The sequence below is a fragment of the Antedon mediterranea genome, chromosome 1, assembly GCF_964355755.1.
Source record: "Antedon mediterranea chromosome 1, ecAntMedi1.1, whole genome shotgun sequence".
NCBI lineage: Eukaryota > Metazoa > Echinodermata > Crinoidea > Comatulida > Antedonidae > Antedon > Antedon mediterranea.
Window position 1 is genome coordinate 4,444,392 of NC_092670.1, and position 27,902 is coordinate 4,472,293.

The 27,902-nt window shown below is 33.4% G+C and overlaps 2 protein-coding genes across 2 annotated transcripts in view; one reads left to right on the forward strand and one right to left on the reverse strand.

The window, feature by feature from the left end:
* The window catches only part of LOC140054221 (small ribosomal subunit protein eS8-like), a 225,609-nt gene extending 206,704 nt beyond the window's left edge, over window positions 1–18,905 (reverse strand). The window contains exon 1 of the mRNA XM_072099148.1: window positions 18,900–18,905. Within this exon, the coding sequence (XP_071955249.1) occupies window positions 18,900–18,903 (4 nt within the window). The 5' untranslated portion in view covers window positions 18,904–18,905. The remainder of the gene's footprint in view (window positions 1–18,899) is intronic.
* LOC140054190 (G-protein coupled receptor 54-like) lies at window positions 1,261–27,902 on the forward strand. The gene is made up of 4 exons (XM_072099096.1): window positions 1,261–1,347; window positions 14,485–14,808; window positions 25,627–25,762; window positions 27,209–27,902. The coding sequence occupies exons 2-4, from the start codon at window positions 14,488–14,490 to the stop codon at window positions 27,808–27,810; spliced, it is 1,059 nt and encodes a 352-aa protein (XP_071955197.1). The 5' UTR covers window positions 1,261–1,347; window positions 14,485–14,487; the 3' UTR covers window positions 27,811–27,902.

The window sequence follows — 27,902 nt, forward strand, 5'->3', positions numbered from 1 at the left end:
TATCGGTTAACTTTTTTACTGTCCAGATAATAATAAAAAATGAAGTGCACAAGATCAGTCACTACCGAACAGCAAGTGCCCAACCACAACGCAACAACTTGTCCCTCAGGTAAAAAAATTAATATAATAATACAAATTATCGGTTAATTTGTCTATAGCGGAATCGATTTTAAACCCCGATTCCACAAGAACTTGATGGTTAAATTGTTAGCTGCGAAAACACGGCCTTAAAAGGTAAAAGTTATCAAAATGGTAGAGAATAATCCAGGGTAAGTGATTCAATCAACCAACCATATGGCAAGGATGAACTTATGTGTCAGAAAAATATATTTGTTTAAAAAAAATTATAATTGCTTAATCATTGATAATTAAAGTGGACCGATCATCATTCACAATAATGAATATGACAGTACTGTACTAGGAGTACATACTTGAGTACTTATACTGCTTTAATTAGCCTAAGTTAATGTAGCTGAAGCCTGTTGTACTGTCAAGGGATAATGCACATCCGTAGGGACTACCAAACATTATATAATGAATTGCACTATTCACTACAATCATCCACATAGTTCACTACTCTCATCAACAATGGCACGCAATTCATCTTCATTGTTAGCACTATTCTCTAATTGTAATTTTAAATTAAAAGTGGACCGATCACTTAACATAGTTTATTCTATGCTGTTTTTTCTGTTATTTGCACCATTGCGCCGGTTCATTCTTTGTTTTTGTAATAATTTATGTGGACAAAAACTCAAATTAGGTATATCATGGGGGAGGAAATAGTGTATTGATTAAATAAATGCATGTTCTATCCACCATGTTCTAACAATTATACTAACATGCAGATAATGTTCAAGAAAATAAGAAAAGATACAACTAATGTTTACCGGTCACGTAGAATCTCCATCACTGTGCGCTGAATGGAAATTTAACAATGTAGGAGATTATCTCGTTTGCAGCTATTCTCTGAGGACATCCACAAACTGGACGTAGTCCATTAGACTATCTTTCCCCAGGCTGCATTGTAATACATTTTATATACTTCACTGTTATTACAATATAGTATTACCTACACTGAATGTCATAAATTGAACTATAAAAAAATACAGCGTACGGCGCCCCATACGTTTGACCTGGTTGAGTAAGCACTGTAAGTAGCAAAGCATTACTGAACAGACGAGAAAGGTTGGAAGATATTACAAAAGCGTTATAACTGATCGAACCAACAGTGACAGTGGATATCACCGTCCCCACAGAATGGGTTTTAAGTTGATCTATTGGTTTATTTTTTAAACAAAGGTATATATACTTAGACTAATCCAGGTGCATCTAATACATCAACTGGTAAGTAAAAAAAATCTTTCTTTTTTTTTTAAATTAAATGTATCTTATGATACTGATGTGGAATTATTGAGGGGAGGGAGTAGGATGATCACTTTGTAACCATACAATCATTAGGTTTACCTAAGGTTTTTACATGTTGAATGTTCGTTGTTTTACAACCGAACAAGAAGCCACAACGTTAGGTCTGTATTTAATTCTATTTCATTCACATTTATTTAGTCATTTATAATACAAATAATTGAAAAAAATAGCTTGTTTTAAAAAGGTAATAATTTATATTTATAACGACACAACAAGGTAGTGATGTGAGTGGGGTAAGACATACATAGGAGATAACAGACTAGTTAGTATGATAGCAAGAAGGAAATGAAAATAGTAACGGAACGAAATGTTGGAAAGTGCAAAAGTAGTGATGATGAAGGGGCCGATGTAGAGTGTAAAAAGAAGGAATAATTGAAACATCATCAGTTAAGATGAATAAAAAGTTGATGAAAACGAGCAGAAAGAGAAATGATGATTAGGGGAGTGGATTTCAGTTATGAAATATAGTAATTGGTAACAGCAGGGATGAAGTGATGATAAGTGATGTATGACGAGTTTTAAAAACGTAGAGAGAAATAGCGTTGATAAAAAAAGAGGCGGCAAAGAAAGAAAGGTAAGAAGAAAGAAAGCTTTTAAGTTCATGAATCAGTTTCCGAAACGCTTTAAAAATCTTAAAATAAATAGATACAATCTTATCAATAGGCCTATTGACTGATCGATAGGTGTTTGGTATTTATTTCAGTTACCTGCAAAGTTAACGTTGTGGCCTTTAGATAACCATCACAACTGTGACGTTTTTTTTCAATAGTATATCACTCTCAACATCTCCATCGTCATTCTTATCGCCGTCCTACATATTTTTATCAGAGCCATAATTTATTTGAAAGTTATGGCTTATGATTTGAAAAATAAAAATTTTCTTCAGCTCCATGATGCAAAAGTATTATTTGAGCTTTTGATGTATCTTCTAATGGTCAATAGGCGTATAAATAATTTAAAAAAAAGAAAACTTTACTAATTACGGTACTACTACTAATACTCATCTTTGGATGGCATTCCACCTGTAGAGCATTTTGACTTATATAAGACGTTGCCTATAATCGTTGAGACTAAAACATTTTTACTTGAATTGAATCTACACATCAGGTCATATATCAATTCACAAAAAGAAGGAATTCTACATTTTGTAAACATAAGGCTGGCACTACAATGTTGCAATTACCATTCTTAACCCATTATTGTAGCATACCTGAAGAGATCGCTTTTATCCCCCTGATTATAGTTGCACCACAATGTATATATATATATATATAAATTAAAAGTTAAATAATGCATATTATTAGCCTAATAAAAGAGTAAACAGCTGGCTGCTTATGTAATCATGGGTGGATCCTATAGATTATGAAAACTGGGTCTGAAGAAAGAGCATCATTCATCACAAATCTTACTCCATTACCATTACTGTATACACTTTTGACGTGTTTAAAAAAATCAATGTCAGATATTCCTATTTTAGGCATATAGATAAAATTAGTAATATAATAAAGACATTTCAGATTGCCATTAATAATGAGTAAATTAATAAAAAGAAAACAATTTATTAAATAACAAAAATCACAGAGGTTTGCGTGCAAAGTCAAAGTCTAATTAAATCAACTGTCATTTTTAATACAAATAAGCTTATCTTCGGACGACCTATCCAATCTAACCAATCGGAACCAATTTGGCAGCATCACGAATGACGGACCATAGAGGCAGTTACTAAAATAATTCCTCCATGGACGGACAATGCAAAATTATTTTTTTTTTTAATTTCGTTTTTGATGAAAGGACCATGTGAAAATAAAAGAAAATATCCCAGAAGATTTAAGAAATTAATAGGATTTTACACTAGTTTTAATCCATTTCCTGAACAAACTTTTATTAAATTAAGCAATTAGAGTCCACCCCTCCTGAAAGACAGTTATTATACATCCCATATACTGCACTTTCCTGAGGCCCCTTCTAACGTGTTCAAATAAAGTTCAACCGGAAATTGCCTAGTTTGAAACTCAGAGACTGTCATTAAAAATTAACCAATGATAGGTATTAATTTGTTGTTAAGCTCTTTTTAATTACTATAAATAAGAAGAGCCCACCGACTTGGAGCGTACTCATTTTTCTGGATTTTTTTATGCGACCGACGAGGTAATGACAAAAATACAAAAAGCTCTTCTTCAGTTGCGTACGGCATTGGTTCTGTACCACCCAATAACATGAACCATAAACTACACAATTTAAGTTTTTTAGCCCGGAGAAGGTCTATCTTTCTGTCCGTTACTTAATTCTCTGATTTTCAGCCTTTAAAATGAAATGAATCAGAGAATGGACAGACAAAAAAGTCGAAACCTGGTTAAAGAAAGATTTCAATTCATGGACAAAAATTGACTTACACAAAACATTTCCCAAATTCTCTGAGATTTGCTTCATTTATTTGCGGCATCGTTTAAAACTTTGTCAGTAACTGTGAATTTCGTTATCTTGTAACATCGTTTCCCCCTTTATTTTTTTGAATTATTGTTATTTAATCTACCCACACTACGCAGTGAAAGTTTCAGTGTTAGGTTGTTTAACCTGATGTAATACTATTTTGGTGTGAAAACAAATGAGGAAAAAAGTTTGTGTATAATTTGTATGGTTATATAGGCTATATAATCATAACATGGACAAACAGACTAAACAGACGCAGAGAAACGAGACAACTTTTATCCAGAAAAAAACATAGACCAGACAAATGTTTACTGAAAGATTGAAATTCAACTTTCAAGCTGAAGATACTAAAAATAACGACCTTAGCATACAGAATTTAAGAATATTGAAAAACAGACGGCGGACAGACAAAAAAGCCGAAACCTGGTTAAAGATTTCAATTCAATATATTCATGGAAAAAAAGTTATCGAGGATCTTTACCATTACCGTACAAAATGCCAGGCCGTGAAATGTAATGTCGCCTCGATCAATCTGCGTGTTTATATTCGAAACTATTGTACAAGTAATTAGTAAACAGGTAATAAATATCTTTCGTAAGCGCGCGTAAACGTTTTAGTTTTTCCAGTCCAAGAGTACGCCAGTGTCTGGAGTGTTTAATTAGTTAGGCTTACAGTTTAAAATGGCTACAGTAAGTTACAACGTATCCACGAATAACACAGATCTAGAATCTAGAATATTATTTTATCCCAACTCAATTCTCTAAGATTTGCTTTTCCATTTAATTTTCAGCACCGTTTAAAACTTAATTTTAATTTTTCTTTTTTAATTTACCGACTATACGCAGTGAAAGTTTCAGTGTTATGTCGTTTAACCTGATGTAATAATATATATGGTGACTGTCTTAGAAAGTGAAAACAAATGAGGAACAGTTTGTGGGTATAAATTTAATCTACCGTATATAATCATAACAAGTATACCAACACATTTTTTTTCCTCATTTGTTTTCACATTCTAATGGGTCTGTATCAAGTTATATTACCTATCATCATCATTATTTAAAATGCCTCTATATTTATAACATGTGTGTAAAAAACATTAATGGGGATTTACTGTGAAATTTGAACTGATCTGATAAGAAAGTGTTTATTTTAACACAAATAAAATGATTGGAAAGTATGATCAATAGATTTTTTTTGCCGAACTTTGCTTTTAAGCAAACAATTTAAAAGTAAACTGATATGGCAGCTACGAGCTCAATGCTTACAGTGGATTCTACTACGGTTGAAGAAATATAACTTGGAAATTTAGCATTTGCAATACAGTAACATGTACGAAGAACATGTCTCAAACATAAAAGAAGGGAATGCAAACTGGATACATGATCATATGAAGGACACTGATGTTACATATAAAAGTTAGGATATAAGGAGAGGAATTCATTCTTTTCACACCGACTTTAGAAGAGACAACAAAATAATAGACGGAGAAATGAGATTTGAAAATGATGTTGATAACATAGTTAACAATTAGAAAGAAAGGAGAAAGAAAACAGTTTTTCCTGATGATTTTAAAACTGCAGAAATTAACAAACAGAAAAACTCAATAATACGAATGGAGTGGAATGTGTATGGAATATATAAAAATCTAAACAAATAGAAGCACACCATTGTCACTAAGAAGAAGATGCATTCATATAGCAATTATCATATGGAGCAGAAATATGATCAACAGAAATAAACCAATGGAAAAGAGGATTGTAATTGTTTGTAAATACTGTGGAGTAGCTTTGCGTCAGGGTGTTGAGTAATTGGTCAGATTTTTGCCCCACTCTGACGTAATTTGTATTTTACACAGTACATTGAGAACGAGGATTGCTACTTCTCAAAAGGAATAGAATGATAGTGTTCGACATTGGGTGAGTAGAAACTTGGAAAATGCTTTATAACCATGTGACCAGTTCACCTAACAAAGCTAGAGAAATGGCAAAGCAAAATATGTCGATATTGCCAAGAAAACTATGAAGAAACCAAAAGAAGGATCAGATCTGTACTTGGAGAAACCCAACGACGCAGAGCACAAACAAGAAAACAAACAGTATGAAACAAAATATGACCGACAGAACAAGTAGGAACAATCGTCGCAATAGAACGTTTCTATATTTGATTTGAATTTATTATTAAAAATTACATACCAATAAAAGTGATAAAACATAAATTACTAACAATACAAATAAATGAATTTTCCAGGATAGCCCAAAAATCTTATTAGATTATTTTCCTTGGAATCCGTTAATTAACTAAAATATTAACATTGCATTAATATATATAAAAAATAAAATATATAAAACAAAATTTGATTTAGGAATCAATTATTATTAGTCATAGGCCTATATTGGTAGATTAAAAGGATACGGTACTGATTTTCAATAACATATCTTATTAACATTGTTTAGCTTTCAGTTGGCAAATTCTATCCTATAAGACATAGTTGACCGATTTGGCTTAGTTCGTCTTTACCAATATTGTATTCGGTTGTGTGTATATAATCCATTCCTAAATTCATGTATAAACCTAGCAACTTTAGTGTGAGTGGTTTTTGAGAAACACCTGAAAATCAAAAGCAACAGAGCAGAACATTTTACGTGAAGTCTTGAGTTAGTTAGTTACTAAAAACTTTTTGAACCAAAGATTTTCCAGACAGGTCTTCATCACAGCCAAGATATAAAATCCCTTTCTTCTTACTTATAAACTTATTTGTAAACATAGCAGTAACATAAAGACCATTCTTAAGCTTTCTTGACAGTCCCTTTTTAATCTAGGACATTATTCACATGCGTTCAACATCCTGGTTAGCAGCTGACGTAGGTACTGGGTACGCGCTACAACTCCGATTTGCTACAAATCCTGCAGACACAAAATGTTTCCGCCGCCGTTTGTGGCGCTATTATATTAATATAGAATAAATCTTTACTAACAACAGTATAGCCTATTAATGCATTTGGTGATTGATTATTACGTGATGCAAAGCTTTCAAGATACAAGAGATTTTGTGAAGTTTTGTGAATTTCTAATATCTATATACAAACAATATTGCTGATTAGGGAACAAATAATAATATAATACCCACCATTGCTTAACAAAAAAATATTATGTAATATTGAAATAATTTAATTTCGAAAAATAATGTTATTAGGCCTACATTTCTAGGTTTTCTCCACCTGAACTTCAACCGCGATTTAGTATAACATTAGTTTAGTCGCATAAATATGGTTATTACTCAAAAAACGAATATGTTAGGACAGTCAGGCCTATTTAAGCCTCCTTGACACATCAAATGTAATACAAAGATAATAATAATACATTTTACTTGCCTACAAATAAATCTTATCCTGCAGAAACTCGAGTAAAGTTATTTTAAGTGTCAATGTTTGATTTGTGTCATTATTTGTCTTTCTAAATGTCAGAAAAACAACCCCACACATGCTGATTTATGTAATGTTATAAAACATACAGTAATAAAAGTGTTGAAAGTAAATTATTATATCCCTTAAGGCGAGTATCGTCTTTAATGCTGGATCACTACTACCGCGCCTGGACAACTGTAGAAGGTTCAATAACGGTCATTACAATATGTAGTACTAGCAGGGAGTTGTAACTCCCTGGTACTAGGAACTAAGTAGCTAAGCCTTTCCTGTAAAATGATTTGGTTGGAGGCTTTGAACAAAAAATTGAAACGGTCACACCCAGTTGGCTATGCGGCGGAGTGAAATGATGTTTTAACCAGAAGGGAGTTAATTCTTTCATTAAGTACCGGTACTGTAAATTGTATTCACACATTTTTCAAATTAAATTATTTAACATAAGCTTATGTGAAACAATGAAGGAGTGTGTTTCCATACGTATTTGCATGTTTTGTGATGACTTGCAGGTACTCTGGAGGAACCACTAAACTATGATATCAAACATATATCAAATTATATGAACAATCAGAACTATAAATATTAGGCTTATGGGTATTTTTCTACAAATTACTACAAACAGCAAACTTTTTAATTTACGAAGATTCATTAAAATCTAGGTTTGATGTACTATCGTACACACAATCCGGAAAACATTTTATACTCGATTCTCAATGCTGTATCTCTGAATAATACAATATTATTTTTCCCATGAGTATTCGGTAATACAGCATCTCATATGTATCACATGTGATGCCTGTACCATGTTAGGTTATTATGGATAGGTGATGGTGTATGTTATTAGGCGATATATACAATTGTCCTGATACGGAGGAATATAGTACCAAGAATCGGGTGTACTGTACAACGGTATCTTTACATTTTTATTTTGCTTACCCATTCCAACAATTAAAGGCACTATTGCACGGTCATCTATTCGTTTTAATTCTTAAAAGAAACGGAAAAAAACTACAAAGTTGTTGACAATGTGTGTTTTTAGTCTGATCGTAATTAGTTTCTACTTCTAATTATAAATAGTAAATTTTTGTTAAATTAATTAACAGGACAAAAAGAGAAAAATATGTTATTAGCTAGGCATAAGCCACAGGGTTATCATCAAGAAATGTTACTTTACTATTTGTGAAATTTCGCCAGACTTTTACTGACATTTGTTTAGAAAGTAGTGCTCATTTCTACAATCTACACAAACCAACTGATGAACATGAAGTTGACACCTCTCATCACGGTCATTCAAGTTCTTTTGTCAGTGGATAAAGTTCTGTCTACACTATCAAACTAGTTTGACGAAAAGTGTGATGTGTCCAAACATGACTGGTGACATATTGACATCATCATGTCCACATAATGGACACATCACATTTTTAAAGCTTACTACGTCGGTCGGTTGGTCGGTCAGTCGGTCGATCGGTAAACACTAACTCAAATTTTAGCACGCGACTGCAGCCATGTATATGGCCTTGTTTTTGTCACATAAACGTTTGAGTGTAGACAGAGCTTAAGCTGTATGACAAAATGCGTCAAATAAAATTGTCATAACAATTATTTGAAAGGCAACCGATAGTTATGTCAAATATCAACTCGTTTTACAATACATCTGGCTTATATGAAGATAATATTAATAAAACATAAAATAAAAGCCTATGAGGAATTAGCAAATATCTACATAAATAAATTTACCAAATGCAACAGAGGTTTACATTTTTTTTAAATACAGTAATCTTTTAAATTGTGTATATTTCTGAAACAATCATACACAATTGTATATTTCTCACCGTAAATTCAGTACATCTTTAAAAATTGCACTATTTTGTTAATTGAATAAAATACACAGCCTACAGTAGTAGGCCTACCAGGGAAGGGTAAACATTGTACTTTTCCTGATAGTACCGGTACCACTCATGCCAGGTCTAAAGTCCTGTCTATACTATCAAACTAGTTTGACAAACAAGTGTGATGTGCCCATATATGGTAAGTGGTGCACCCAATTATGGTAGTGATATGACATCATCATGTCCATATAGGCACATCACATTTTGTTTTCACAGAGCTTTACACAACAATCTTCACAAAATTGGTCTTTATTATTGTCATCATCATGTGTATGCTGAATGGTACTTTGAGTACAGCATGAGAAATGTTACCTAAGTTTATAAATTAATATATTATAATCATATTAGCCTAGGTTACTGTAATTTATTATATGATAATTAAGATTTTCAAATTGTAACAGGCATTCCTAATGAGCTATTATGTAATTGAAGATCAAATTACTGATTAATTACATCGCCATAGGAAGTAGATACGCCTTCGGGGAAATAATAATAATCTAAAAAGTAAACAAATTGACGGTTGAATAATTTGTTCAATATACAGAGGTGTTACTTTAAATTAAGGATTTTTCTAACTCCGAACATTGTTTTATGGAATCTAAGATATTAGAAACACAATAACACAAGACTTTAAAAAAAAAGCCGGAACCGATATAATTGGTTTTTGAAATCACAGAGAACATTTGACATCCCTGAGGGAATGATTTTCGAGGAACTATTTTCCCCAAGCGCACAAGGTGAAAACATTAATACACATGCGGACTATTCGCGCAAATACATTTGCCTAATGGGACACTTTCAGGACCAAAAAAACTGTCCCCAATGGGGGTTTACTCTGAATAACCCTATTCAGAAGAATTTCCTATTAAGAGGGAGATTTGTAAAGAGACATGATCTCCACCCTGGGGCAAATAGTATGTACCAGGCAGTTGCTTTGTCAGAAATGTACTTGCTTTTAACATGTAAATTTGTAAAACCATGGACATATTTTTCTAATTGTAAAACATATAACCGCCGCCGCAATTTGGTGTAGTGTTACGATATTTATGGCAATGAAGAATGTATGCCGGGTTTTTACGTAATCTATATTATAAAGGAGAGAGTTTGAACAGTTCGTTATGAGTATATTTTTTCTACTGCATCATCAATAATGGCCGGAATTGTACTGAGAAGGTATGTAATTTGAACGTTATCGGCCATCTTGGTCTGGAGGGTAGGTAATGGGGTATATACTGGGGAGTTTACAACCCTGAGCACGTATAGTTTCATAAATCCAAATCCATTTTGTATTCCGGTCGTATAATAATTAAGTGGCGGTCACTAGATAGTCAAGTGGCGGCCGCTAGCCTTGTATATATGGCCACCGCTAGATAATTAAGTGGCAGCCGCCAAATAATTTCTCTGTTGTCAACAGTACGCGTGTTATAATTTTCATATGGGTTGTAGATTGTTCAGAAAGCAGATTAGATTTCCTGGTGGGCAAACATTACTAGTATATTATATGATTTAGACAGAAAACAGTATGTACCAAGAGAACCTTAGAGAACATTTAATTTGGCAGGTTGCTGATTTCGAATGAATAAACTATTCTTTATGAACAATTCCAATAAAGTCTGGTAAAGGTATGTAAATCCTCCGACTATTCTTCGCTTAAAGTCAAATATGACATTTCGATCATTGTTGGACAAACAATTCTTAGAAGGAATATAAAGATAGATTTTTAAATAGATTACAATTTCATATAAATTGATTTGAATTGAAATCTATATATTCTATTTTTTTTCAAACACTGATGCGTAATTAAGAAATTCTAAGGTTGGTGTGTTTATGTATAGGCCTACAAACATTAAACTTTACATTTGAATTGTTTGATTTTGACAGATTTGACATGATTCATGACAGACGATAACCTCAAGTCCAAAATATTATTTAACAAACTTCTCTGCTACGGATGAGTTTTGTTGGGTTCATTTATTTGTTAAAATATTTGTATACAGTAATATAAACATCTGCAATTAGGTTTTTTAACTACTCTGTTGGTGAGGAATACTACGAAGCCTTTCACATTCAGCAACATATGAATTGTTTTGGCAGATAATTGGTGACCAGTTACCAATTCAGAACGTCAGGATGTTCAGTTGGAGGCGAGAGTTTCCCAAGAACCAGTGGGAATATTAAAAGAAAACAGATCAGTTAATTATGCCACTGTTAATTAGGAATGTATTTCTCTTTATTTAAAAAAAACGGTCATTTCTTCTTCTTCATTTTCTATAATTATATTCTTTGTTTCTCAAGTGCAATAAACGAAAAAAGTAGTGCAGTGGGTACATAAGATTATGATCGTAGTACAGCATCATTATATATACAAACGTTATATTATTTTTTTTCTGTTTGTATATACATTGATGAGGGAGTTTTTAAAATATTTATTCTTTTCATACCTCGTTGAGCCGTGAAATGTGCAAAAATGCTCAACAAATCTCATTGCTGATGATGTTATCATGCTTTTTTAAAGACATTTAAAAAATATTTTATCACGATCAGATTTTATATGTCTAATGATTTACGTGTGTCAAAACATAGAATTACTAAGCCTGTTAACCCGATAAATCCACAGCAAGGAAAGTGGTCATAAAACAAACACTTTAACATTAAAAAAATGCAATTAATTTTACGGATAAGCCTTGTCGAGATATTAAATCTATTGCCTTGTCTAAATTATTCCAATATGCGACTATTTGTAACGACTTATATCTCTAGATCATTATATAGGACTATGTCGATTAGATCATCAAATATTACGTCTGAGAGTATGGTATCGACTGTGATACATTATATAAAAGGCTATTTTTTTAGAGAGTAATCCCAAGCAATATCACAAAATAATAAAAAAAGTCCAACAATGCCTTTTCCATAAATAAACCAACTACATTCACTAAGCGATCTTTCGATTAAAAGGTTAATAGACCCAATTAGCAAATATATAATTGATAAGAGTGCGCATGTAGGCCTACGATTGTTTGGGGAGAGCTCCACTCGAAAATATTGTTTACGTCAGTGTGGTAAACTGAGGTTTTCACGCTGCTGCTCTAGCCCGCTACGTCACACGAGATGACTCATTTATTAGATGAAATCAAGCAGCAGTTATAGTACTACACTTTGACATTTTTGCTAAAATGGAAACTCGACTATAATTTATAGGTACTGCATTTCTGTTATTTATGAGTCCCATGACAATACTGTATTTCGCTGTCAGATAATCATTGAATTATTATCAAAACAGTCCATAAAAGTTTTTGTTTATAATATGATACTTCAAACTTGAAGTATGTAGTGACCCCAGACTTGACCTTAGCAATAAAATAAACTAAATTGAGTCTGTCTCATATCAAAGTTATTCACTTCTGTAACAAAATTCACATTATAAAAAGAGAAAGAAACGTTTAATTATAACTCAAAAACCACTGACAGACAATTGAAGTATTTTTTGTTTTTATTACATTTTTTTCAGGTAGAATAACTATAATGTGACAATAAAATGACACATTCAAAAACAAATTTGAAATAAAAAATATTTTCAGAGGGACAATATATCTTTAAAACTGTTACGTCAATAAGCGAGCAGCGTTTTTTGTAAGAAATATTTCTTGTTTAGTATTGTGGAGTTAAATGATCACGTTAAAATTGCCCACTATGGCAAATCTTTCAATTTGGCAGGTTGCTGTTCTCGAATGAATATACTTATATTTATGAACAAGATTACAATCTGCAGATATGTAAATCTTGAGACTATAATGTCAAATAATGACATTTCGATCGTTGTTAGACGACCAATTCTATTAGAAGGAATAAAAAGATGTTTTAAATAATAATTTAGCAAAAACACATCAACATAAACCAGCGGTTGGGAAATTGGTACTTATATTTTAAACCAAGTGACCAGGTGTGCTTTGAAGATTTGATATCTCCTTATCATATTCTATTAAAATAGAAAATTCCGCTGCAATTTTTTTATTTTTTGAGCTAAACTGCCTGGACTAGCCCTGAATTATGAAATCTTCCAATTAAAAAGGTATCTATTGTTTTAATTACAATATAAAAGCCTGCAAGACTGTCGTTCTTATACAAATATTTTAAAGAAAATAGGCAATAGTACTGTAAAAACCTCTAAAAATAACAGAAAAAAATTCCATTACAATTCATTACAAAATATGGAAATTCATTAAATGTTTAAAATTCAGTTGATTTGTAAGTATAATTTAAAATGTCACATAAACAAGTTAAACAATCAAGATGTTAAATTATATTTACGGAATAAATCAATTATTGATGATAAAAGCATGAAGAGAAGTAGATGCTAGCCTGTTTGCATAATAATCAGAGCATTACCAATATATATAGGTAGCCTACTGAGCTGGCGTACAATCATTTATTTTAATCCCGTTTACTAATTCACACGGATGTTAACGCAGTTGTCACAAAGTGGATCATGATGAATGTTAAGACTGATTGCAAATCTTACTCCAGCTATGATACCATAACTTTTGGCCAATTGTTAAGGTTAGGTACGGTATACACTCGCATTTTTTATTGTTTAAAGGACAACTATACTGAGAACCATATTTTGACAACGTATTAAGGATGTAGATATGATTTCAGAACAATTGCGAGATTTACGGTATCGCCGCGCGGGTTTGCCGTACAGCCGTCGCCGTAAATTGTTATGACGTCACGTGTGCTTAGCAAAATCTACCGCATGAGTTTTCACTGTTGTTAACAAGAGATAGGTACCTGTCATTTCAATTGCTAATAGTAATTTGACCTGCATTAGGCTTAAATTTGGCACAATGTTTAGTCTGTTATTTTGAGAAAACAATTCAATATTCAGATAGGCAAAAGAAACAATAACAAAATTCAACATTTATATTTTTTACGATTTATTTAAAAAGTGGGTTTTCCTTTAAGAAATGATGCTACGTATCAGAAATCTTACATCAGACTGCATAATAATATAAATTAGAATTTTAATTAAACTTTACATTATTCTTATTTGTTTGTGTTTTTTGTATGTAAATAAAAGTGTGCAAAAATCCCAAATAAGTTAATTTTCAAAACTATATCAAAGGTTCCGTGGTAATTGAATTTGTTATTTGCTATTTCTATTAAGTTTAAATTTGATAATACTTTTCTTACTGTAATTTCATATTTAGATTATTAGAACTTGTTTATTTAAGATTTTATCACTGTAACGCAATTACTTCAACTGAGTATTTATGTATAACTATAACCAAATATATATATTTTATCTTTTCTCATAGAAAATGGCACTAGAATTAAACATAAGCAATGAAACAGAAGTCGGTCCGCCGGACTGTTTGAGGCATAGCGGGATTGACCAATGGCTTGTTCCAATCGTGTTTATGTCTATCACGTTTGTTGGCGTCCTTGGCAACGGACTGGTCATTTACGTCATTATCAAAAACAAAGCAATGAAAACGATGACCAATTACTACATTTTAAATCTTGCTATAACAGACGTGGCCTTTCTTGGACTATGTGCACCTCTTACGGCCGCAATATATATCTCACCAGAGTGGTTTTATGGAAGATTTTTATGCAAGTTTGTTTATTACATGATGCAGGTAAAGTTTAAAGATTTCTTTAATTTTCCTTTCCCGCCAGTAATTATTTTGTTCTCTCTTTGCTTGAGAACAAATTAAATCACAGACATATATTACATACATATTTATTTCTTCTCTTTATACTCAACCAAAAAGAGAAAAAAAAACAGAAAATGATTAAACATATACTTACTCGATGAAACAGAACACGTATGTTAACCTCTTGTCACTATCAATATCAGTAATAATTTTAAAGCATTACTTGTTCACAAACATTTTGAAATCAATCACGTTTTTAAGGGTAATTTTAACCGACTTCACTCAATCATTTCACCTTTTTTACCATCAAAAATATTTTTTTCATTAATACCCCAATACAAGCAATTAGAATATATGAAATATATGAAATAAAACGGAAAGAAGAAAAAAGCTTTAAAAATTTTGTCCACACATAACGACTGAATTTATAACTAAAGTAAGTAACGCAATATTATGTTATGTCAAAAAAACATAACAACATTCCAAACGCTATAAAAAAATCAATAAATATTGCCACTGTAAACCCGACACTACTATGTAGGTTAGCTGCTATATATGTTTTTGCCATAATTCAATGTATTTTTACTGTGCGTCCCGGCTGCGATATTAGCTTTCGTACATAAGTTGGTGACTCCTCATGAAACGTCACAAAATAAACATGAATATTCATTATTTTTATTTATTTTATTCATTTCGGCAATAAACATAAAATAATAGTTACACAAACATAGAAAAATAAATATATATGAAGGACAAGACACGAAGTCGAGGAGAGACAAAAGCATTAAACAAAACGCTGTCACCGGTAAGGTGTGTCTCTCCAATATCCATAAGGTGTTACCTAGGAATTGATTAATGCAAACGCTTTCTGTCGAGCCGTCTGTTTAGTCGAATGGATTGTTGACTTTACATGTCGATGTATGGGGTTCGAATCCCAAGAGCAATTTCTTTAATGAGAGAGATTATTTAGTGGGTTAGGTTTAGTTATATTTAGGAAGTAGCGGCTATCTTTCACATAAGAGGTCCCCACTTATGTACGGAAAAAAAATCGTGTCCCGGACTCACTGCTTGCGGCCCGCTACGCAATCAAAAATAAACAAAACACGGCTTATGCTTCCACACTCCACAGTGCAATTTATTCATGGGATGATCAGTGGCTATTAATCGGTAGCGAAAATCGCCGTGGCTAAAGATACGGTACCGTATTCTAACTTCTGTTTACTAAAGGTACGGTAAAATTGCATTACGTCATAACCAGCCAATGGGGTGCTGGTACGTGTGTGACGTCATCGTATAAGGACTTTGGATTTTTTCATATCGCGAAAACAGTGATCAACCGCATTTTCTTTATGCTTCATCATTTATCGCTATTTATTATTGCCGTCGTGTGTGACAAAAACTAAATGTAGCCTACGTCTGTTATTATTATTATTGAAAAGTCAAAACATGTTGATTTTAATTCTAGAATACAAAAAACCGTTTCAAAAGAGGCCTAGGCCTACTTACTACGTACTATAACCTCATTATATGAGTTTGTTTGTGTAGGGAAAGCGATGCCAGGCTGGGGCCAGCTGCATGTGTGCGCTGATTTCTGTGACTCAGACCTGGGGCTACTGTCTAAAAATCATAGTATTTGAGGGCCCCTTTTTTATTGTCCGCATTTGCTTGTTGTTTATGGTCACCATTCAAAGTTTAATAAAAGATATAGGCCTAAAGGCCATTTGGAATAAAACCCTCATCAGCGCACATACACCGTACCCATGCAGCCTGGCGCCGCCGACAGGAATTCTCTACATACAACAGACGCGATATGAAAAAAAAATCAAAAGTCCTTATACGATGACGTCACACACGTACCAGCACCCCATTGGCTGATTATGACGTAATGCAATTTTACCGTACCTTTAGTAAACAGAAGTTAGAATACGGTACCGTATCTTTAGCCACAGCGAACTAAAATAACAACAGGAATATGGTAACGAACGAATACTGTTTCACGTTGGCTTACGCCTATACTAATAACAATAACAATGGCCGAAATAAAAACAACTATCGTATATGATCATATTATTATGTCTCTATATATACGTGTATAATGCTATCTTATAAAACCTATACAGTATACATTATCAGTACTAGGCCTCTATCATAATTAGTGTTTAGTTACTTACAAAGAATGTACTTGTATGCATTTAGGACGTATAAGGATGACTTGGAGACTTGGAATTACGTATCGTATACTGACTGCTAATACAAAACTAACTAACAACAGTAGAGCGGGTACTGAACATCTGGTTCCTGGATATTTAAATTAGGCGAATACGTCATAACAAATTGAAAAGACTGGATATTAAATGACACGTACGTTTACGGCGGTACGAAAACAAAAATAAGACCGAACTTGCTCGAAAGCCAACGTGACACCAGATGGCTACGGGAACTATATACTGCTAAATAGCAGGGTTGCTAACTTCCATTTTTTATGAAGATTGTGCATTTTGTGACAAAAGCACCAAATTTGGCACAAACCTTCTTTAGGGTATATCTAACAATCCTAGAAGGGGTGCCCAAAAATCGGAACAATTTAACGACGTCATTTGGACCACGCCCTTTTTTTAGTATTACGTAATTAGGTGAAAACTTAAATCTTCGTATATACATACCAAGTTTGGTATCAAATTAAAACTCATGACATGTACATTGCAATACACACATAAAAAATATATGATTTCTCTTCAGACGGAATATATAGGTCAAATAATTTCATTTTCTGTCATATTGAAGGGGATTTCAATCAAAACGCGCCAATATTGGCCTATGTTATGAACATTGTAGTTATAAGAAAAACAACCTTCATTTTTGTAATAGAACTACTAATATATATTTATCCTGTATCAGTTACTTTCCTTTAACATAATATTAGGAACCACTGAAAAAAAGTATATAAAACATATACTGTATCAAACTTGGCTCAATAATCACTGGACTAAGTAAACAGACAAAAGACCATTTGACTGACAATTATGGCGTTAGCATCCAAAACAATACATGGAGGTGATTATCAACTTTACTTTTATGAAATTATTTATCTGGAAACAAACACTTATAATGGTACAGAGTTGCTAGATGACGAACAAGTTCCACGGCATGGGTAACAAAGACCAGTGCAAGAAAGACCTGCTGAACGGCACTGAGCAATGCAGGCAATCCATTCCTCAATAATTGTTCAGAACTTCTGGTCTTGGATGCTCGAGATTGTGCCAATGAAAGTGCAGTAGTGACAGTTCGTACAATTCAGGATGTAGGTACTACCCACTACCAACAAATATTTCAAAGAAGTTATTCTCGACAGAAGTGTTGAAATTCAACAAGCCATCAAACAGAATAAGCTGCCGTTGTTCAACACACCATGGTCAAAATCAGTGTCCAAAACAAAGCAACAAGTTAAGAGTTTAAAAAGTGACTGCAGCCTATTCAGTCGACTGTATATTGCAAGTCAATCTCGTGATGGAGATTTGGAAGACTTCTTCATGCATGAAAACCAGCCATGGCCACCCTCTTTGGCAGGAAATGGAAAGCTTCGACTACCAACTAAGAAGTCTGAGTTGCTACAGCATTTGGAGACTGAAGGCCAGCCTGAACCTCCTACATATTTTGACGTAAAGGTGTTTGACGGAGCTGCTATTGTCCATGCTCTTTCCAGCAACCATGCATTTACATTTGATGACTACGGTGATAAGGTGAGTACATTTCTTTGCATTCAGGATTGTATCTATTGTTTAACCACCACATAATTGGTCACTTCTATATGAGGATCGTTATTCTTGTATCATTTGTATGACAGGTCTTTCTACCGTGGACCAGACAGCAGCTGCAGAATAGTAACAGAATTGATATAGTGTGGGACACTTACAGAACAGATAGTCTTAAGCAGTCTACAGGAGAAAAAAGAAGAAAAGGGGTCAGAAGGAAAGTTGGGGGACAAACAAAGATTCCAGGGATTTTCCAGACTTTTTGAAAGATCCAGTAAATAAAGAGGAGTTATTTAACTTTTTAACTACAAAGGTGTCTACCCATGATTACTCTGACTGCATCAGGTAAGTTTTATTATGATACATACTAATTTATTTTGTTTGTAACCAAACGATTAATTTACTTATACAGTTTCATACCAATAATTAATTAAAAAGGCATATTAAATTAGTAAGTAATTCTTGATATATGTCCTGTAGGCGAGTCTGTTGTATGTTGACATCTACTCAACCTATGTCAATCTGCGACCATGAAGAGGCCGACTCCAGGATGTGCATTCACATTGATGATGCCTTAAAGAAAGGTAGCAGGGTTATGTTGGTGCGTACAGTTGATACTGATGTCATTGTTATCCTGGTTGGTATTTTCTGCAATCTAATAGCCTGTTATCCTGGTACGTGTATCTGGGTCGCATTTGGCATGGGTAAGAACTTCCAATATTTTAATATAAATACCATCTGCCATAACCTAGGAGAGGATAAGTCAAGAGGGCTGCCAGTTTTTCATGCATTTACTGGGTCCGATACTACATCCCAGTTCTTCGGAAAAGCAAAACACTCGCATGGGAGACGTGGAACTCATTTCCAGCAGTCACAGAAGCCTTTCTTTTCATGGCACATCACCCTTTCAAATCTCTAGGAGTCAACTCATCTCAATTCCAGTTGCTAGAGGAGTTTACATGTCATCTATACGACAAGACAAGTACTTTAAGAAGTGTTACTGAGCTAAGACAAGATCTTTTTTCAAGAAAGGCACGGTCAATGGACAACATTCCTCCTACACAGGTAAGGGGAGCTTCCATATAATTGTCAATTGTCGTTTAATAATTTATTATCAGGTTCATGTTTTTCTTTCATTAAAAGGTAAGACCAATCTTTAAATTGTTTATTGCAGGATGCACTTTTACAGCATTCCAACAGATCCATATACCAAGCAAGCATTTGGACCACCAGTCTACAGCCACAGCAGAATGCTCCATCACCAGAAGACTTTGGTTGGACTAAAACCGGCAGTACATGGACACCAGTCTGGACAATACTACCTGAAGCATCCATGGCATGTAGGGAATTGCTAAAGTGTGGCTGCAAAAAGTTGCCTTTTTGCTCAGGGAACTGCAAGTGCCATTCAGCAGGTCTTTCTTGCACTGGTCTTGTTACCCATGCCGTGGAACTTGTTCGTCATCTAGCAACTCTGTACCATTATAAGTGTTTGTTTCCAGATAAATAATTTCATAAAGTAAAGTTGATAATCACCTCCATGTATTGTTATGGATGCTAACGCCATAATTGTCAGTCAAATGGTCTTTTGTCGGTTTACTAATAGTCCAGTGGTTATTGAGCCAAGTTTGATACAGTATATGTTTTATATACTTTTTTTCAGTGGTTCCTAATATTATGTTAAAGGAAAGTAACTGGTACAGGATAAATATATATTAGTACTATTACAAAAAATGAATGTTGTTGTTCTTATAACTACAATGTTCATAACATAGCACAATATTGGCACGTTTTGATTGAAATACCCTTCAATATGACAGAAAATTACATTATTTGACCTATATATTCCGTCTGAAGAGAAATCATATATTTTGTATGTGTGTATTGCAATGTACATGTCATGAGTTTTAATTTGATACCAAACTTGGTATGTATATATGAAGATTTAAGTTTTCACCTAATTACGTAATACTAAAAAAAGGGCGTGGTCCAAATGACGTCGTTAAATTGTTCCGATTTTTGGGCACCCCTTCTAGGATTGTTAGATATACCCTAAAGAAGGTTTGTGCCAAATTTGGTGCTTTTGTCACAAATTGCACAAAAAAAGTGCTAAGTTACCCTGCTAAAAGCTTGGTTCCTACTAGAACGTAACGCAAGGACGTAAACGCAACGCAAGCGTTTTAACCAATCACAAGCGATGGCTTATTCGCTTGTGATTTCTAACTGTCTATAACTTCGCTTGTCATTGGTTAAAACGCTTGCGTTGCGTTTACGTCATTGCGTTACGTTCTAGTGGGAACCAAGCCTGACTTGTGATTACGCAATATAATAATAATATTTGCGTCGATACGTCGCTGCGTTGCGTTCTAGTGGGAACTCGTATAGCTTAATGCTGTCTAATCGTCGAAGTAACTATAGTATGGGTGCAGTACAAATTTTGCGGGAAAAAAGTATAGGAAATTTTTTTTCTTTTTTTTTCTGATAGAGTATACCATATAGAATGTCAGAAAAAAAATCCCCATCCCAAGGTCTTGGGGAAAATTTTTTACGGCACTTTTAAATTTTGGCCTATATAACACACACAAATGCCTATTAACACACACAAATACCTATATATAGGGGATAGGGAAAACCAATTCACGTTTTTTTTAACTTGGAGTTGTGTTATGATGATTAAAATTAGCTGAGGCTTACTTTAATAACTACTTCTCATAGTAGTTGATAAATCGAGTCGGTAACAATGACATCATCATGCCAGAATCCAATATGGCGTCCAATTTGGCGGAAAAAACAGGGTATTGCCAAACCCCTGGAAACCTCCAAAATAACATAGCAAACCCCCACCGAACCAACATAAAAGTGATTGAATCATGTAGTGTACAACCCACTGGGTATATCCATGTAAAAAAAAAATTAAATTTCTACTGTTAACTACTTATTTTTGGGGCAAAACATCATTTTTTGGTCAAAAATGATTGCTAAACCCTGCAAACCTCCTAAAAAACATAGCAAACCCCACCGAACCAACATAATAAAAGTGATTGAATCATGTAGTGTACGACCCACTGGGTATATCCATGTTTTAAAAAAATAAAATTTCTACTGTTAACTACTTATTTTTGGGGTAAAACATCATTTTTTGGTAAAAAATTATTGCTTATTTTTAACCAAAAAATGACGTTTTATCCCAAAAATAAGTAGTTAACAGTAGAAATTTTTTTTTTTTACATGGACATACCCAGTGGGGCGTACACTCTATGATTCAATCACTTTTATGTCGGTTCGGTGGGGTTTTCTATGTTTTTTTTTGGAGGTTTCCAGGGGTTTAGCAATACCCTGTTTTTCCCGCCAATTGGACGCCATATTGGATTCTGGCATGATGATGTCATCGTATCGACTTGATTCATCAACTACTATGAGAAGTAGTTATTAAAGTAAGCCTCTACTAATTGTAATCATTAAAATACCACTGCAAGTAACAAAAACTGTTAATTGATTTTCCCTATCCCCTATATATAGGTATTTGTGTATGTTAATAGGAATTTGTGTGTGTTATATAGGCCAAAATTTAAAAGTGCCATAAAAAATTGTCCCCAAGACCCTGGGATGGGGATTTTTTTTCTGACATTCCATATGGTATACTCTATTAGAAAAACCCAAAAAAAATTTCCTATACTTTTTTCCCGCAAATGTGTATAATAATTGTTCTGCACCCAGGCTACTAATCGAGTGAAACGTAATATTACTAAAAATATCATTAATAATAATATCCGATTAATAGATCAATGGGTTATTTATAAGGTTGGTAGAAAATTGTTAGGTAACATCGAAACATTTTCTCATTGGTTACATTGATAAGTAAATTTATTTTGATTAAATGATTTGAAGGTTGGATAATCTGGTGTTTGGCTGTGACGTAGATGCCTAATTAATTAGCCAATCGTCAGCACGCACACTAAAATAAAATATCGTGACACTAAACTAGCCATTACTGAAAACAACATTGTTTATTATGTACAGTACACCACTATAAACACGGTAGACAGACATGCATGATCAGAAACATATTTTATGTAGGCCTACATATTAATTTTAATAATATTCTCAAATGATTTAATAAAATAAACTGTCTGTGGTATTGATGAAATAAAATGACATTTTCAGCAGCATGTTTTCTTTATTCTCGACAGGTACAGTCAATATAGAGCGACCAGTCGCATATGCTGGTGGTACGCTGCGCTTCTGCGTTTATTTTGTCTATAAGGCTGCAGCTTGGGGTTTAAAGTTGCTGTTGCTAACGTTTTCCGTCTTCCGACATTACGCTTTCCACAATTTGTTTCCATTTTTGTCTGTTTATGGCAGGATGGTGTGTTATTGTGTTGGTGTCTACTAGTATAAGTCTTTCTTTATTTGATTCATCCGGTTATTTCTTGGTCTTCCTACGGGTCGTTTTACTTTCCTGTTAGTTTCCTTCATTGTTTGTTTGATTGGGGTATCATCCGGTAATCTAATTATGTGTCCATACCATTTTAGTCTCCTTCGTTTAATTCTTTTACTCCATTCTTCTTGTTTTGTTATCTCGTATATGTTCGTGTTACACACTATCTGTTAATTTAATATCTATCATCTTTCGCAACATTTTCCTGTGATATATATCTATACTCTCTTGTAATTTTTTGTTTAGTACACAGAGTTCACTGTTATATAAGAAAATACTTGCTATGTATGCGTCAAACAAACGGGATTTCACGTCTATAGACATCGTTTTGTGTTCTAGCGACGACTTCAGCTTGTTATATGCCATAGCTGCTAGTGATTTTCTTCTTTTAATGTCTTTTTCTGTGTCCAAGTTACTACCGAGGTATTTGCATTCTTCCCATTTACTATCGGTGTTTCTTCCTATTAGGTATTCTTCTGTTTTACTTTCGTTTATCTTTAGATTGAATTCTGCTAATTTCTCTGTTACATTTTTCTTTATTTTAGTTATGTGTTCTTTTGAGTCGCTAATAAATGAAATGTCATCTGCATACTGCATCTGGATATTAAGCTGTTCTAGGGGTAGTGGTGTTGTGTTTGCTGATTCGAGTGCCTTTGCTAGGTATAGTGTGAACAGTATCGGAGACATACAGTCACCTTATGGTACTCCTAGTGTAGTAGTAAACAATTTTCCTGTCTGTTTTCCAATTCGAACGCTTAATTTTACATTGTTTATCAAAACTTTCAACATGTGTAGTTCATCATCTTGTAATATATGTGTCAGTATGTCGAATAGAGTATTCCTCCGCACCGTGTCAAATGCACTGGTCATGTCAAGTAGTAGTAATATTATTTCGTAGTTAGATGACGCAATTGCCTTTTCTTCTAACATTTTGCATGTATGTACATGTTCGGTAGTGCTTCGTCCTCTGCGATACGCGGCCTGTGTTACAGGGACATGTTCATCTAATCTGTCGTTTATCCTATTTAGTAAGCATATTGCTAGCATTTTCCTAAGAACCGACAGTAGGATGATGGGTCGGATGTTTTTTGGTAGACCTTTTTTCTTGCCTGGTTTCGGTATTGGATGCAATATGCCTTCGTTGATTTCTTTAGGTATGTTTCCTGTTTTAGCTGTTTGGTTATATATTTCTGCTATGTGGTTAAAAACTTCTATAGGTGCATATTTTACCATTTCAGAGTATACTTGGTCACTTCCTGGGCTTTTATTATTTTTTAAGCATTTCGCTGCTTTGGCAACTTCATCACCTGTAAAAGGAGACTTCATTTCAATAGGTTTAATGTTTTCGTTTATAGGTTTTTCTTGTGATTTGTGATAGACGTTTTCAAAGAAATGGCTAATTATTTCTACCTGCTCTTCTTCGTTTGTTGTTATACCGAACTCTGTTTCTACCACAAGTCTTTTATTTTCGTTAAGTTTTAGGTTTTTTACTGCTTGGTACATTCTTGTTGAGTCATCTTTGAATTTTTCAATTTCAGCTATCTTTTCTTTTAGTGTGTCTTCTTTTTCTTTATTAAGTTCAGTATGAATATTCTTTATGATTTGATTTCTTTCTTTCCTAAGTTTTGTTTTCTTTGATTTGTCATTTGATGAATTTATGTCGCACCTCAACTGTTTCTGCTTCTTCGATAACTCTTGTATATATTTATTGTTTGATTTAGACTTTGCTTTCCTGTAACCAACCACTTCCAATGCTACATTCTGAAAGACTGTCGTTAATTTGGTCCATTTCTCTTGTGGTTCCAGGTCCTGGATGTTTACAGATTGTATACATCTCGATACCTCTCTTTGATATGTTTGTCTGTTTTGTTGTGCTTGAAGTTTTGACACATCTATTTGTTTGGTTTTCTTAGCGTTACTATTTAATTTATACCATTGTAGTGTTAAAGTTGTCTTGACTAATTTATGATCAGTGTATGTTCTCGTACCACTCTGTATGCTCTTGCGTTAGTGACTAGCTTCATGTGTGAATTCTTAACTAGAATGTAATCGATCTGGTTTCTGTAGGGGTTGCGTCTGATCTCTCCACTCTTCTGATCGTTATGCTGATCGCGTCTCTGCGGGCATTCCCACGTAGTCCTATGTGACATCTTATGTTTAAACATGGTATTTGTTAGTACTAGATTATTTCTTAGTGCACATTCAACTAGCTGTGTTCCATTATTGTTCGTTTTTCCTTTACCATATCTTCCTACACATTGTGGGTAATCATGATGGCTATCCCCCGTTTTTGCATTCATATCTCCAGCTAATATTAGGATATCTCTGTTTTTTTGCTTCATTTAATGCTTCTTGTACTTCGTCATAGAACCTATCTCTATCCCAAGGTTGTTGTTCACTATGTTCTAAAGTAGGTGCATATGCGCATACGAAAAGTACATTCCTGGGTTTTGGCCTACGGGTTTAAAGATATTGTTTAATTGACATAAGTACTTATCATAGGTTAGCGAATCGGATTGTCCTTTGAAGTCCTACCTTTTTTATTTCGGTGTGTTATAATTTATTTTGTACATCACTTTAATCACAATTTATTTTTATTATTAATATTGTTAGGTGACAGCACAAGCTACTTGTCTGACACTAACTGCCATGAGTTTAGACCGGTTTAAAGTGATTGTTTATCCTCTAAAATCGCTAAAGACACGAAGCACTACGGCAGCTAGAGTTGGCAATATTACTATCTGGACAGGTAAGCCTAGAGTAGGAAGTCTTCTTTCAATTAAATACTCCTTACGTAAGATCAGATGAAAACAACTGAACAAAAAAAAAGAAGTCTGTAGTATGTGGTATTTAGTTGGGGAAAGACTTAACGTTACATCTGTTTATTTGCTTAAATCAAGTAATAACAAACTACGATTCAGTGATTAAAAGCAACCAAATTATCAAAATGTCACCCATGTGCTCAAATATGGCACCATACTTAAGTAAAATATCAAGTGACAACACTCAGATATTAAAATTATGTGATTAAAATGTCAAGAAAATCAGGTAAAGTTTATCAGAATCAAATGACTGAAAATGAGAATCTTTTAAAGGTTAAATAGGCAATAAAGAAATGTCTTTCCAGTTTGAAATGGTTAATCCTTAAGCCATGTGGAACGGAAGCATTTTAACTAACAACATTAAATGTCCTTATAAACGATACAAATGGTAGAAGATTCTTAACTAAATGTTTCTGTTACGTATATAATATTTACAAAAACCAAAGAATAAGTTATTTCTCAATGCAAAAACTTCTATATCTACATTATACTTACGATTGATATTATTATTAAATGATACCTTGACATGTAGAAAACGTGGCTATTGGAAAAACGAATTTGTCGTCGCTGCTGCATACGATTTTCATTTTAGCGCGTATTCAATCAGTGTCCAACAATATTGATATATTAAGCTAAGAGGCTCGTATAAACATAACTTTGTATTTCAATTAACAGATTGTCTATGCGTATTATCAAAATGCCAACGACATAACAATACCATTATTATATGCAACAACTGTTTTGTTGAAAGGTTACTTTATAAAGTTACGACTTTTTAGATTACCGTAATTGATCAACACATATGTTTCAGTCCAGCATTTATTTGACAGACGTGCTTATATAACGTATGTGTAAAGTGGTATTTCCCATTTTGTCATGTCTCGATATGGTTGTAAAACATTTTTTAAATAACATGTTATAATATATTAAGCTTTTAGGAAAATTATAATTTTTAAAGTAATAATTAATTTACCAATTAATATTAAATCGGCACCAACAATTACGTCCTTTAAGGCTAAATACAAATCTCATTTCTTTTCATAAAAAACTGACATGTATTATATCTAATTAAGTTTCTCTTTTGTATATTTTGATTAAGACAGGACCACAATGTAAAACAGATACACTGTTATCTGATTGTTTTATCCTGTATAAATATATTATTTATTATTATTATTTATCAAGAGTAATTCTTTTCTATCATTCAATTTTGTTTATTTATTCGACAAAACGTCCTGGAAATTTAAAAAGTCAATGAGGCTCTATGGCTCACAAGCCAGAAAATCTCATCTTACAAATTACAACATTTAGGCAAATTTGTTAAATTTACAATTAAACGCACTTAATTTTCGTTGTTTTACTTTTATTTCCAGTGTCTGGTTTTGCATCTTTGCCGATTGGATTTTACTACGACGTAATGTATAGGCCTTTCATGTGTATAAACGTGTGTTATGAAAATTGGCCAAATAAATATTGGAGAACAGGTTACAGTATATATAGTACATTTGCTCTTTATATTATACCAGTTGTGACTATAACTGTCTGTTATTCTATAATGCTTCGTGTTCTATGGAGCCAAAAAGTTCCATTGGACGTTCTCAACCACACTATGAAAACAAAATCATTGAAGCAGAAACGGAAAATAACCCGGATGGTCCTGGCAGTTGTTATGTTGTTTATAGTCTGCTGGATGCCTCAACATATTCTAAATTTGTGGATGCGACTAGACTCAAACTTTCCTTATGGAGTTGAGACTTACACGTTTAAAACTACCGCTCACGTGCTGGCTTACTTGAACTCGTGTGTAAATCCAATTGTGTATGCATTTTTGGGCGAGAATTTTAGAAACGCCTTCAGGAAAACCTTTCCAAAGTGTCTGAAAAAGAATGTTGCTATGCCAGCAACAAGAACTAGGCCGACGAAATACACGAGCTCACGAACGGGTAGCAAGTATCAGACCACAGCAGTAAGATAGAAATTGAAAATAAAGCATATTTGAAAATCAGAGAAGAACAAAAGCTAAAGAAAAGTTTCTGGTTTCAAGTCGTAAAGATATTATGGATGAAC